The sequence below is a fragment of the Geotrypetes seraphini genome, chromosome 2 (assembly GCF_902459505.1).
Source record: "Geotrypetes seraphini chromosome 2, aGeoSer1.1, whole genome shotgun sequence".
Classification (NCBI taxonomy): Eukaryota; Metazoa; Chordata; class Amphibia; order Gymnophiona; family Dermophiidae; genus Geotrypetes; species Geotrypetes seraphini.
Window position 1 is genome coordinate 182768788 of NC_047085.1, and position 15136 is coordinate 182783923.

The following is a 15136-nucleotide window of genomic DNA, read 5'->3' on the forward strand; positions in this document are numbered from 1 at the left end:
GAGGTTGAAGGATGCGGCTGAGATTGTCGACCAGGGAGTTCTGTTCGCCCTGGATATAGACAGCCTTGAGGAAAAGATTGCGGGCTGTGGCCCAGGTCCAGATGCGGAGAGCCTCCTGACAAAGGAGGCGAGATCCGGTGCCGCCTTGCTTGTTTATGTAGTACATGGCGACTTGATTGTCTGTGCACAGGAGAAGCACCTGAGGGCAGAGAAGGTGCTGGAAGGCCTTGAGAGCATAGAACATGGCTCTGAGTTCCAGGAAATTGATGTGATGTTGACGCTCCTGAGGGGTCCAGAGTCCCTGGGTGCGTAGATCTCCTAGGTGAGCTCCCCACGCATAGGGGGAGGCATCCGTGGTGATGATCATGGAGTGAGGGGGCAGATGAAAGAGAAGACCCCTGGAAAGATTTGAGGAGTTCAACCACCATTGAAGAGATCGCTGAAGAGACGATGTCACAGAGATGGGATGAGAAAGAAGATCCGTGGTCTGTGACCATTGGTTGGCAAGAGTCCATTGAGGTGTCCGGAGGTGGAGTCGTGCCAGAGGAAGCACATGGACCGTCGAGGCCATGTGGCCCAGGAGGACCATCATCTGTCGGGCTGGAATGGAGTGATGAAGGAGCACCTGACGACAGAGGTAGAGCAGGGTCCGTTGACGGTCGGAGGGGAGAAACGCCCTCATCAGTGTGGTGTCGAGAACTGCTCCAATGAACTGAAGTCGCTGCGTAGGAAGTAGATGCGACTTGGGGTAGTTGATCTCGAACCCCAGGAGATGGAGGAGAGAAATGGTGTGATGAGTGGCTTGAAGCACAAGTGGTGATGTAGGTGCTTTCACCAACCAATCGTCCAAGTAGGGGAACACCTGGAGGTTGTGAGACCTGAGGAAGGCCGCCACCACAATAAGGCACTTGGTGAACACCCTGGGCGATGAAGCGAGGCCAAAAGGTAGCACTTTGTACTGATAATGACGGTGCTGTATCTGAAAACGGAGGTAGCGACGTGAAGTCGGATTGATTGGAATGTGAGTGTAGGCCTCTTTGAGGTCCAGGGAACATAGCCAGTCGTGTTGAGAGAGAAGAGGGATCAAGGGAAGAGAGAGCATTCTGAACTTCTCCTTGACCAGACACTTGTTGAGGTCCCTGAGATCGAGGATGGGACGAAGGTCTCCTGTCTTCTTGGGAACCAGGAAGTAGCGGGAGTAGAAACCCTGACCCCTTTGGGCCGGAGGCACTTCTTCGATGGCATTGAGGAGAAGGAGGGATTGGACCTCCCTCAGGAGGAGGGGGGTTTGGGAGGAGTGAGAAGCAGACTCTACGGGAGGATTGTCCGGTAGAAGAGTCTGGAAGTTGAGAGAGTAGCCGTGGCGAATGATGGTGAGGACCCACTGGTCCGATGTGATGACCTCCCAACGGCTGAGGAAGATGTGGAGACGGCCTCCGATTGGTTGAGGAAGAGGCAATGAAGGCGGGAGACTGGCTATGCCCTGGAGAGAAGAGTCAAAAGGGCTGAGAGGGCTTGGAAGGTGGAAGAGGCTTGGCAGGTTGGTTGGACTGAGACCGAGCCTGGGTGTGGTGTTGTTGCTGACGGGGCCGCCTAGGCTGTTGTGAAGGCGGATTGAGCGGCCTGGCTGAGAACCTGCGTTGATATGAGGACTGTGGCCTGTAAGGTCGAGCAGGTGGAGCCTTTTTCTTGGGTTTAACCAGGGTGTCCCATCTGGTCTCATGGGCCGAGAGTTTCTGGGTGGTTGAATCCAGGGACTCCCCAAAAAGTTCATCCCCAAGACAGGGAGCGTTGGCTAGACGGTCTTGGTGGTTGATGTCCAAATCAGATACTCTCAGCCAAGCCAGGCGGCGCATGGCTACAGCAATGGCAAAGGCACGAGAGGTCAGCTCAAAAGAATCGTAGATAGAGCGTACCATAAATTTCCTCAGTTGAAGGAGACTGGAAATTTGTTGCTGGAAAAGTGGAATCTTTCTCTCTGGAATATATTTTTGAAGGGCGGACAGCTGTTGGACCAGGTGTTTCATGTAAAATGAAAAGTGGAAGGTGTAATTGTTCGCCCTGTTGGCCAGCATGGCATTCTGGTAGAGCCTTTTGCCAAACTTGTCCATAGTTTTGCCCTCTCTGCCAGGAGGGGTGGAGGCATAAACACTGGCGCCCTGAGTCTTCTTCAAGGTGGACTCAACAAGGAGAGACTCATGGGGCAATTGAGGTTTGTCAAACCCCGGGATAGGGATAACCCGGTAAAGGCTATCTAACTTACGGGGGGCCCCGGGGACTGTGAGAGGGTTCTCCCAGTTTTTATAAAAGGTTTCCCGTAGTATGTCATGCACGGGTAACTTGAGGAATTCCTTAGGCGGTTGTTCAAAATCCAGGGCCTCCAGAAAGGCTTGGGATTTTTTGGAGTCTGACTCTAGAGGGAGAGACAAAGCCGCTGACATCTCCCTGAGGAACTTGGAGAACGAGGATTGCTCAGGTTTGGAAGTGGTATCGGGCGCTGAGGGTTCCTCGTCCGATGAGGACACATCCTCCTCGGTACCGGGAGGGGATTCTTCCCATAAGTCCGGGTTCCGGACCTCCGGTTGCACATGCCGAGAAACCGGGGTGGAAGGCTCGGTATGGTGGGTCTTAGATAGAGACTTGCCCGAGCGCACCGAAACGGTACCGGGAGAGGACGATCGGTGTCGGTCCCGGTCTCGGGAAGAACGGTGCCCCGCCCGGTCCCGAGGTGGATCTGTAGTGGTATGTGAGTGAACTACAGGATGGGCACGGAGCTGTTCAGCCGAGAGAATCGGCATGGATGTATTAAGTGGCACCGATGGGGTGGATACCGGTTGTTCGGTGCGGGGCTCGGGCCGGTCTGGTACCGAAAGGAGCGGTGCCAGGATAGTGGGTAACAGGTGCTGGAGTTGATGCTGCAGCTGTTCCTGTAATTGCTTTTGGAGGATGGCCGCGATGCGGTCATCCAGGGGTGGCACCGGAACCGCTTTCTTTTGTTTCGGTTCCATAGGTGCCGCTCCACGCCCCGGCGATGAGGAGGCCGATGACGAGGCACTCACCGAGACCGGGGCGGAGCGTTTCCGGGGTCGGTGTGAAGCCGGTAAGGTCGGTGCCGCCACTGTGGCTGGTGGGCGCTCGAGGGAAGAGGAAGGCTTCTTAGCCGGCTTACCTGGCGCCAGCGGCGCCGATGTTGGATCGGGCGTCGTCGAAGTGATGGGAGTCGATTTTGGCGGTACCGCCGCCGACGCAGTGGATTCCATCGCAGACCCGGTGCCGAATAGGATGTTCTGCTGGATCTGGCGATTCTTAAGTGTTCGTTTTTTAAGAGTGGCACAGCGGGTGCAGGAGTCCGCCCGATGCTCAGGACCCAAACACTGCAAGCACCAATTGTGTGGGTCAGTGAGGGAGATCGGGCGTGCACACCGCTGGAACTTAAAACCTGGCTGCGGGGGCATGAATGGAAATACAGCCTCCGCAAAATCAAACCCGGAGGCCTGTATAGTGGCAACAGGCCCCGCCGGGGCTGGTTTGAAAAAGAAGAAAAAAGAAAGTAATTTTTTTTTTTTTTTTTTGCAAATGAAAAGAAAAAAGGAACCCGAAGGTAAGAAAGTAAAATAACAGGAAAAATTCACGAGCGGGAAGGCAAAAAGGATAGTTTCAACGGCCGTTGAAAAAACACACGTCTTCTTCGCTCCGCGGAAACGAAGAAACTGGGGACCACGCACTCCTCCGTTGGGCGGGAAGGCACTCGCGCACGCGCGGTGCGGCCAACTAGAACTTTCTAGTTAAAAAGGTCCGTACCGGGGCTCCGTCGGTGACATCACCCATGCGTAAAGAATATGCTGCCTGCTTGTCCTGGGATAATACACATTTGATTTCTAAGTAACAATCACTAAATATCTACTGAAGATAAATGACACTTATACTGGACCACACATCACTGAAGATAAAAAATACGTGAACCTTCAGAGGACAAGCAGAATTAACCCCAATCCTCATTAGTTTTCTTATCTCTGGCCCTTAGTTTGCTGGTGACAAATTCATTTATTATCCCCAAAACCTAAACAGACTCCTGCATCTTCCTTCCTTTGGCAAGTTACTTATCCCTCCATTGCCTCAACTATGGAAAAATGATGTTCTTACCTGTTAATTTTCTTTCCCTTAGACGCAGCAGATGAATCCAGAGACCAATGGGATAGCTCACATCTACCAGCAGGTGGAGATAGAGAAACTGATTAACAGGTGGTCCTATTGGCTGGCACTCCTCCTGTCTCATCAGTATAGCTCCTTGCCCAAGCACACGTAACCAGCAATAGGCATAGCATGTAAAAAACTTCTTTCCCATAACACATCTCAAAATGCAATAATACAGAAAACAACCTGCCATAATAACAAACTGCGAAAGTTGCAAAAGAAAAAACCGAGAGACAATATCCAGAAAGGGTGGGGCTCTGGATTCATCTGCTGCGTCTAAGGGAAAGAAAATTAACAGGTAAGAACATAATTTTTCCTTCCCTAGCAACAGCAGCAGATGAATCCAGAGACCAATGGGATGTAGCAAAGCAATCCTCAATCTGGGTGGGAAGCAAACGCCGCCTCCGCAACAACCGAAGCACAAAACGCCCCTACCGCATGCGCCCCCACATCCAAGCAGAAATGCGGAGAGAAAGCACTCTCGGAAGACCAATTAGCCGCCAGACAAATCTCCTCCCAAGGAAAAAACCTCTGGGCCGAGCCCAAGAAGTAGCCATCGCTCCAGCGGAATGGTCATGAAATTCTTTCGCCAACCGCTTCCCTGCCAGCAAGCAAGCATAAAGAATGTCCTCCTGGACCCATTGAGCGATGGAGGCTTCGGACGCCGCCAAACGTTTGAGGCGTCCCTTGAAGAATACAAAAAGGAGATATAAACAACTAAAAGTCGTTAGAAACCGAGCTCACAGAGAACGCTACGTACATATCAAAAAATGTAGTGAATAAAAGCACTGCTCCCAATTTCTCCTCCCAGGAAGAAGGAAGGAAAAGCGAGCATGACATAAAAGAAAGGATGACACCCCCCCTAGAAAGAAATAATGGTACCATCCGAACTGATACCCCATATTTCGGAAATCAGAAATAGGAATCCCCGTTGAACAAGGCAAGCAACATAGAAAACTGCAGAGCTGAAGCCTGGCCACAAGAAACCCCATGTTCAACGGTACAGCCCTTTAGAGTCCCAAAAGACAAGGATGAAATGAAGCCTTCGGTAAACTGAGAAGAAGTACGTGAAGATTGTACTCCAAACCGGGCTTTCTAAGAGGCGCATGAATATACCGCACTCTGTTTAGGACCTGAACTACATGAAGCTGAGAAGTAAGCTTAGAGCAATATACCTAGCCCTTGTAACAAGCCAAGAATAGCACTAGAAGCTGAAGGGAATTGAACGCTAAGCCCTCGGCAATACACCTGTGCCAAAAAGGAACTCTGGAGTGGTTCAAACGTTAAGAAGCACCCAGGAAAGGAAAAACCTCCAAAAGGAAGCAGAAGCCACAGGAGAAGACGTCCGTAGCACCTGGATAAGAGAAGAAACAATCTGCTTCACATAACCCTTACACGTCAGCCAAGATTTTTCAAAAAAACTAGGTCGTAATACTAAAGTAGTACAAATATCCATGTTGAACCTAGGCGAGCAAAGCCGGAGATACCAGGAAACTTCTTAGTCCGGCTGTCGAAAGACTCATCAAATCCGCAAAGGATGGTGCCGCCAATCCAGAGATTCTACAAATACTGTGCCCGGAAAGCGAGCTCGAGGTGGCAAATCCAAGCCATCATCAGCCTGCGGAAAACACTGAAAAAGAGAAGGCAGAAGCGAGAAAGGAGCCATGCAGCTACCCCCTCTAACTCCCACTCCCTGGGCCCGCCGAAGAAGCTAGGAAGCTTAGAATTGAGAGACGAGGCCATGAGGTCTAGGTCAAGCAGATCTCACGTCCATAAAAAGAGCTAGAACGCTTGAGCCACAAATCTCAATATCCAGGATGCAGAAGATTACACTATTACTAACATGCACACTTTCCAGAGCATACACAGCGCTGTACACTGTCACATACCAGAAATGGGCCATGCTCAGATTCCGCGGAGAGAAAGTCTATCCAAACTCTTATCCTGATCCATAAAAGGATCTGCCAACAGAAGACGAAGATGAGAGTCCACCCATTGAAGCAGAACAACTTCACCTGCCAATGAGTACAACACCTGCTGCCCAAGCAGTAGAGAAATACCCCCATCCTAATACTGACCAAAAGGACCCTTAGCGGCAATCCGGAAGAATGATCTGAAGCTCCAGAAAGGTAGCCTGACCTTGCTCAAGAGCAGAAGAATGACCAAGTACTGAGTCGCCTCTGAAGACCAGACTCCAGGAGCTGAGGATGGAAGCCACGGAGCCCCCCAACCCGACAGCCCGGGATGGTCGGTGGTCATGAGATAGTCCAGCAAAGACCGAGGCAAACCTTGAAAAGAGAAATCGCGCTGAGCCACCAAATCATATAGAGTGATGCAGGAGGAGCATACCAAATAATTGGTGCCCTGAGATACCGGGAACCACCGGAACAAAAGCGACTGCTGTAGCGTAAGAAGGGGAAAGCAAGCCGAAGTCCCCAGTGGAGTCAGCAATATGGATCCCAGAAACTGTACAGAATCCCATACTCTTGGTCATGGTAAGCGAAGAATACCAATCTGAGACCGAGACCCCCACGCCCAAGTCTCCGGAAAGAAACACGTGTCTCTCCTATAAGAATAAAAACATCACCCAGATATACCTATAAATAGTACAGGAGAAAAGAGCGCTGTGCAAATTCAAAGATGCACGTGTAAAGAACTGAGGAAAAGATATCACCCTTTTCGTGTCAGTCAAATGGCCCGACTGGAAGTCGTCCGAATCAAGCAGGCAGTCAAGAAGAAATTAGATGAATCGCCTGGTAGCACCAAAACGGTACCACCGCCCACATCACCTAAAACGTTCGTGAAGCCTTGAGTAGGCGAAATGGCATGTGCCAAAACCGAAAGCGCCGCTCCAAGAGAGGCAGGCAAACCAAGTGCCGATTCGGAGTCCATAGAGAAAATGTAAATATACTCCCAGGTTGTCTGCAGAAATGTGTAACCCCGAGAAACTAATTCAGCAGAATGGGATCCAGCCTGCCCAATGGCCCCGTCTCGGGCACCTAGCAGTAAGTGGAACAACGTCCCTTAGTTCCTGAAGAACTACAAGAACTGTCCTGAGGACCAGTAACACTGAAAAGGGAAATACAAAACACAGAGACTCCAAGAACGAACTGGAAACCTGAGGAGGATGCAAAGATGCAAGCATCCTGAAAAATCTTCACAGCCCCCTGACCTGACATTATAGCATCTTCTCCCTCATGAGAAAGGCTGAAGAGTCATTGGAAGAAGTCAAGATCCCCTCAGAATGAAGTGCAGAAGGTCAGGGAATGGCAGGATGAGACTGTAGGATCTGCAAGAAGAGTCTCCTAGGAAAAATCAAGTTTCACAATGTAAAGAGGAATATACTGGAACCATGAAAACAGTACTAACCCCATGCAACATGAGCGAAATACGTATGTCCTTTAAAGTGAATATGTACTAGACTCAATCAAGGTGTTGCATCTACCGCCCTGTGGAAAACAACAGCATCCTTACAGGTAGCAGACAAAGCTCATATCGCTAATGAGAGCTTCAGGGATGAGGCTAACAGCCACATAGCGCGTGATCCTCCGTGGGTTTGATAGAATAGGTGACTGGCTCCTGGTTAAAAGGAGCTGTACAGCCCTTCCTGTCTGTTCGGGGGAGCCCGTCTAGCATGTGCCATGAGAAAATGGTGACAGGAGAAACCAGCGTGATAAGCATGGAAATCTGAAGTTCAGTCCCCCTCAGAAATAGAGAAAGAGAGTCCTGGCCACAGGAAGATGCACACTGTCATTATGCCCACAGAGACAGCCCAAACTTGGAAACTGTTTGTACTACCTTTAGACATATATATCCTGTGCCACTACTAGACACATGCAGCTCAGCACAGAGGACCAAATAAGGACAGTTACCAACAGACAAAGGCTCAATCTGCAGGGACCCCCAAGAGAGACAATGAGATACCTGTGTGAAATACAGGGCACTATCTTACTGCTGATCTCACCGTGCCGTGAGTTGCCGTATGTCGCCCCAGTCCGGAGACAAACCGAGACTGGGTGACCTAGCACAGGTCAGAGTCTCTCTGGTAAACCCCTTGAGTGCTAACCCCAGAGTCCGATTAAACAAGCAGCTTCCTTCAAGGGAGTACAGCAGGAACACAGACATAGACATATAAAGCTGCCCAAGCTTGTCCCAAAGCTGGTGAAACACATACAACTTGTCTGAACCGGAAAGGAGAGAAGCCTCGGCATACCCTGAGCAAAGTCAGCTAGAAATAAACTACCAGAACACCGCAGCTCTCCCACCATCGCCGGAGACCCAAGCACACGCCTGATTCTGATACGTGGCCGCTGCATCAACGCTCCTAGAAACATAGTCGGATTCAAGCCTCGCAAAATTTACCCTGCCGCGGCTTGCATAGAAATAAAATCAGACTCAGGGAATAACCAGAAGAACGGCCCACAGCGCCGGAAAAAACATGTCCCATCTCATGCTGCTATAAACTGGCACCTGCACAATCAGCTGCACATGGCCGTGACAAACACCGATGAAAGAGAGCCTCAGAATAAACAGGACTACTGCTGCACTGAAACCCCAACAATGAGAATAAGTGCGAGCAAGAAATCGCACCGCTACTGCCGCGCTGTAACCAACAAGGAAACCAAGCGGTGCATGCAAAGGGCAGGAAGTCCCAGCTCCCTCCAAGGATTTCTAGTCATAAAACTTAGCCACAATAAAATATCCATGCCTTAAATGTATGATGACCGAACCCATAGTACTAAGACTCCCAAACAGAACCTGAAGTTCAAACAACTGTAAAAGCCAGACATACTCACAGCTTGTTGTTAGGGCCGGTTGAAGCCAGTTTGCAGCAAAAGCATAGCATAATGTAGCAACTGTGGTCTCTTTTTTTTTTTTTTTTTTAACAGAGAAGGGAAAGAAGAAAAAAATTGAGACCCAGTCAGACCCTCTAGCAATGGAGGGAGGGTGAGGCAGGGACAAGGGGGGGCCCAAGTGTAACCTCTAAAGCCGGCACCGTTCAGCCGGACACCCCTGTCTCACTGAAGAGAAAAATCTCAACAGGAGAAATAGCACTGCCAGCTCACTGAAGAGAAACCTCAACAGGAGAAAATAAAGTTCCAGCCACAGCCAGAATTCAGGAGCTAGTTGAATAGCGACCTTTTCCTGCTGGGAGATAGAGATTACTGATGAGACAGGAGGAGTGCCAGCCAATAGGACCACCTGTTAATCAGTTTCTCTATCTCCACCTGCTGGTAGATGTGAGCTATCCCATTGGTCTCTGGATTAATCTGCTGCTGTTGCTAGGGAAAAACAGATTAAATTATCTGGGGACAGGAAATACTATACTGTACCTGAAGGTATCTCACTACTGAAAGAGGTATGAGCTAAATACAATAAAAGTCTCTTGAAATCCTATCAATTCATTTGGAGAACTAGAACTGAAATACTTCCAGAAAACTGGTTGTTAAATAGCTGTTCCAGACTATTGAAAAAAATTCTATACTAACATACTGCTGCTTGCTATATTAATCCTATTATTCACAATCTGATTCCTAAACTACAACCATTTGCATCTTTGGGCTAATAGATAACATAACATAACAGCAAATTTCTAGACCGCATAACCCTTAGTTCAATGCGGTTAACAAAAGATTATGCTCTGGGAACACACAGGAATAATGTGATATACAGAGATTTAGTTACAAAAGAATTTGGAAAAAAGAAAAAAAAAAAAAAAAAAAAAAAAAAGGCTTCAAAAGTTTTCTGTAATGTTCATAAGATGTAGATCTAATCAATAATGGATGAAAATCTTTGTTGTAATAAGCTGCTTGATAGGAAAGACAATGCCCATGATGTTTCTTACTTTTACAACCCTTAGCTGAAGGGAATGTAAATAGGGCATGAGATTTTCTACTCTTCTCAAGTGCCATGATAATGAATGTATCAACAACATATAATGGGACAACACCAAAAGCAACTTTATTATATAAGCATCCCAACTTAAAGATCACCCAGGCCTCCACCAGGAGCCAATGCAGCTCACAATAATGGGTCACATGGTCGTACTTCCTCAGACCATAGATCATTCTTACTGCTGTATTCTGAACCAAGGTCAGTCAAGCCAAATTTTTCTTAGTACTTGTCAAATATACAATGTTACAGTAATCTAAAATACTCAGAAGTAATGTCTGAACTAAGATTGTAAAAGTAGGATCTGATGGTACGTAATTTCCATAAGGTATAGTAACCCTTTTGAACTACTGCATCTATCTGATTTTTCATGGTCAAGCACTAATCAAAAACAACTTCCAAGATTTTAATTGTAGGGCTTATTGTAAATGATACTAAATTGATCTTAATTATTGGTTCAAGAATAATCTTTTGTGATGACACAAAAAAGAATTTTGTTTTTTCCTGATTTAATTTCAACTTGAATTCCTGCATCCAGGATTCCATTGTATTTAGCACAGACTCAATAAATTGAATACTGTTGGATAATGTATTACAACATGGGATGACTATAGCAATATTGTCAGCATAGCTGAACAACCTCAAGCTCAATTTGCTCATCCAATACCCAACGAAAGAAGGTACACATTAAAAAGTGTAAGAGAAAGTGGGGAGCCCTGTGGGATTCCAAACGGATTTTTCCATTGTTAAGAACATGTCCATAATCTATAACTGATCTGTCTTGATTGACAAATGACAGGAATTCTCTTGCTATAACCTGAGGCTTTCTTGCAAGTGTAAATCCACCAGCTACCTTCCTGCTCTCCTTAACTACTGTGCAGGTGGAGAGGTCATATGGCACCAGAAGGTGCAGTAGCTCTTTCCATGAAGAAAATACTACATTTTTTGCTTACTGGCATTTTTATTTTTCTTCTCCCCAAACACAATTTCCATACGATTAACTTTATGAGCGGGATAAGTTGAAATACCCACCTTTAAATGTCAAAGTTCAGAAGATGTACAAAAGGTAGAAGTTTTGAAAATACCATACAGAGGTCTCTTTTTTTCTATCACACAACTGAATGAAAGCAGATAGTGAAGCAGGAAGTGCAGTTGCAAACCTAGAGCGGGTGAGTGTGCTAAGTGAAGGCTTCAAGGCATGTCAAGTCCATCCATGCAGAAGAAAGTGACCAGCACAAAACTTAGGACTAACCAGTTGCCAGCCAGGGTGAAGTTACACATTCCAATCTAGCACAGGGGATTTACCATATTTTTCGCTCTATAAGATGCACCCAACCATAAGACGCACCCACCTATAGAGGAGGAAAACCCAAGAAAAAAATTTCCCACCACCCTGCCTTGTACCCCCTCTGGTGGTCTAGTGATAGGTCCTATAGGCCGAAAAATCTGTAGGCAGCGTAGGCACCCCCCCCCCCGTAGGAAGCCCCCAGTACCTTTTTTTAAAGTCCCCTTTCCGCGCTCCTGCCTGTCTCCCTTGATGGATGGCTCTTCTTCACAAGTGCAAGAACTGACTGCAGCCAATCGGGGAGCGGCGCCAAGCCAGGCAGGAACACACACAGCATGCGCCTACCTTCTGCGCTGCTCTGCCTGAACTGAAGAAGAGCCGTCCGGCGAGGGAGACAGGCAGGAGTGCAGAAAGGGGACTTTAAAAAGTGGTACTGGGGGGTTCATAAGATGCATCCTTATTTCCATCCCCTTTTTGGGGGTGGAAAAAGTGTATCCTATGGAGCAAAAAATACGGTATGTTTGCAATACACCAAACCAGCAGCTAGCAAGATTAAAAAACTGACAGCCAGAGTCTGAACCGGATCCAAATCACTTCTGGTGCTGCTGTCTGGATGACTGCAAGCACATCACTCAGCTGTCTATAGTGCAGATTAAGTGGCAAGTGATGTTTCATCAGAGTCTTCAAAAGATGCCATGCTGCAGGTACTGAATGTTCACTACATTCTGCACAGAAACTAAATATAACCAAACAAATTCATACAAACACCTAGGAGTGAGTGAAGCAGCTCATTCATTCTCCCCCTTTGTCTAATGCCTAACAAACAATGATATCAAAACAGAAATAACTGGGAAAATAATTCTATGTTGATCTCAGGGACATGTATATGCTCACAGGAACAGGAGCGCAGCTGTCAGACAGGTCCTCATACCACTGGCTTCCTCCATCCCCAGCTCTTGGCTGGGACACACAAAATCTTACTGGAAGCACTGTCCAGGAAGCCAGAACAAACTGCAAAGGAAAGCTTCTAATCTGTCACCTGGCAAGTGATGCAGATCTCTCCTGTAGTGGCTGCATGTGTTATTTGTAGGTTTTGTTGTAATTTTGGGCCTGGATGCTATCAAGGAAGTTGGATTTCTCCAGCCAGTAATAAGGTTAAGACATGAATGGTGTCCTTCCATGAAGCTGGGATGCCAACATTTCATCAAGCAAAGCTACTAACACAGCTAAAGCAGAACTCTGAATCAGGCCCCAAAGGGTTTCCATATTACACAATGGCTAAAGATCCATGTGTGTGCTTATGCAGTTCAGTCACCTCCATAAACCTGAATGAGTGCTACAGAAAAAGCACACACATTTTGTGACCACAAACATCTTGTGGCTGGACCACAAAGCTACATAAGCATTTTCAACAATTAGTTAAAAGTAAAATTAAAAAAAACAGCCACTGGAGCTATGCCTAAGGCAAGAGCTCTGCATGAATAATATTTACAATCTTTGTCTTTATTTGTACAACCAAAAGTTGTGAGAATTCAGTTTATGAATATTAAAAATACTGGAGGGGGGAGGGTTCCTAAGTGAAATCTTAATGCCACTGCATTAAGGAATCATGGAGAAATGGGTAATAAAAAAAAAAGATTTCAGTAGCAAAACAAATATAAAAACTTGAAGCAAAGACGTAGCATCAAGGTTAAATAGTAGAGACTGAGGGAATATACAGCGGGGACTGTACCTTGTCTTTGAATAAATACGCGCAGCAAGGGGTTGGCACTTGACACAGCTTTGAAGAAATTGTCATCGTTGTTAATAGGGAGCAGGTCACCATGCACATCAGCATAGCCAAGCATGACCTCCGCGCTGGTTATCTGATGGACTTGAACCACGAGCTTGAGGAATTCCTCAAATGTGCCTGGAGCATAACGGTTCAAAGAGAATCTCCGGAACTCTGCCCCGAACTGTAAAGAAAGGAAAGAACATGTAAGCAAGTGAGCCACAGTGAAACACACACAACCCCTCCCCCCCTAACAAAGGCAGCATTCAGCAACATGGTAAGGAGGTGAGCCAGCTGGGAAATCTGCTGTGCGGCCTCCATTAAAAGTCTACAAGTTTAGAGCATATTAAATGTAAGAAAAAAAAACAAAAAACAACAGATCCCAAACTATCTCCCTCCCTTTTTACAAAACTGAGCTAGCATTTTTAGCGCTAGCCGCACTAAAAACACTAGCACGGTTTTATAAAAAAGGGGGGGAGGGGTATATCAGGAATGGGAACCCAATTACAAAACGTACGTGGAAGCAATATAACCAAAAAACCCATTATTAAACAAATGTAAAACCATAAGCACTTAAAATCCAACATGCTTGTGTTTCAGCATTTACCTACGTCAGAGGTAGTGTAAAGTATCGAAAGGCATGATAGAAGGATTCTTCACACCTGTACAAAGGTTCCACAAATAAATAACCTCACACTACTCTCAGATTTTGGATGCAACGCTGAACTCAGTTTACTGCTGAATTCCTGACTGTTCAGATTGATTTTTACCCCTGGTGGATTATAAGTGTCATTTTTGGATTTTCTTTGAAATATGAGGTTATTTGTGAAATCTTTTACAAGTAGAAGGATCCTTAATATCATCCTAGAGATACTATAAACTAGTCCTGATGTAGGAAGTTGCTGAAATACAGCCAAGTCAGGTTTTATGTACTTATGTTTACATTTTTATAATAAATAATGATTTTTGGCCATACTACTTGCACTTCCTTTCTTGCAGTCTGGTTTTGTAGTCACCCTTGTTGGCTTGGGTTACAAAAGAAATTACCAAGCAATACCACCATCGCACTCATTGTTTCTTCAAACCTCTCAGTCATTCATTCAAATCTATCCATTCTGGTCAAACCCAATTCAGGTACATTTGCTTCTACCTTCAGGCTCAAATAGATGAGGTACTCTCGGTTTACCTAAATAGTCCTTTTTTTGAGGATCCTGTGCACAGTTATTTGCTATTGCACTCCTTTGTGCAGTGAATTGCCTACCTCACATTATACTATCACAAGTGAGAGTATAAAGAGAGGGTTAGGGATGTGAAAGTTGCCCTGGGTAAAAACAGACAGCCTGATGACTCAGAAGCATGAGAAAAACACATAGTTAAGGTTCCAAATAAGAGGAAAGATACAAAAAGCAATTTTTTTTTTGCCAGGGAGGGGAAGATTCCAGACTTTCCCAGTGAATTTAATGCTTACGAAAGGTGTGCTTATTCATAGACTCCTCAATATCTTTCCTCGCTTCTCTCTCCTTATACACCTCCCAGAGAACTCCGTTCCTCTGGTAAGCCACTTCTGGCTTTTCCCCTCTCCTCCACTGCCAATTTTAGACTTAGTTCCTTTCATCTATCTGCCCACTATGCCTGGAATAAATTACCCGAGTTTGTCCGTCAAGCCCCTTCCCTTGCTTAAACGAAGATTGACAACCCACCTTTTTGATATAGCCTTCAATCCTTAACCCTATTCCAACCCAGCCAGCTGATTAACCGTTCCCCTTAATTGTATCCATGATATCCTATTTGTCTTGGCTGTTTTGACTGTAAGCACTTTCGAGCAAGGACTGTTTTCTTCTTCTTTGTGGCTCTGTGCAATGCTGCGTACATCTGGTAGTGCTATAGATATAATTAATAGTAGTAGCAGTAGTAGATCAGGCACAGCAGAGATAGTGGCAGTGCAGGTCCTCCTGCACTGTTTGGGCCATGTGCCTCGAGGCCCTTTGGAAACA

General features: G+C 46.5%; 1 protein-coding gene across 5 annotated transcripts in view; it reads right to left on the reverse strand.

Moving 5' to 3' along the window:
* PARD6G (par-6 family cell polarity regulator gamma) overlaps positions 1–15136 on the reverse strand; it is a 224552-nt gene that overhangs the window by 136988 nt on the left and 72428 nt on the right. For all 5 annotated transcript variants that reach the window (XM_033934470.1, XM_033934471.1, XM_033934472.1 and 2 more), the window contains exon 2: positions 13104–13326. In XM_033934470.1, the coding sequence (XP_033790361.1) occupies positions 13104–13326 (223 nt within the window). The remainder of the gene's footprint in view (positions 1–13103; positions 13327–15136) is intronic.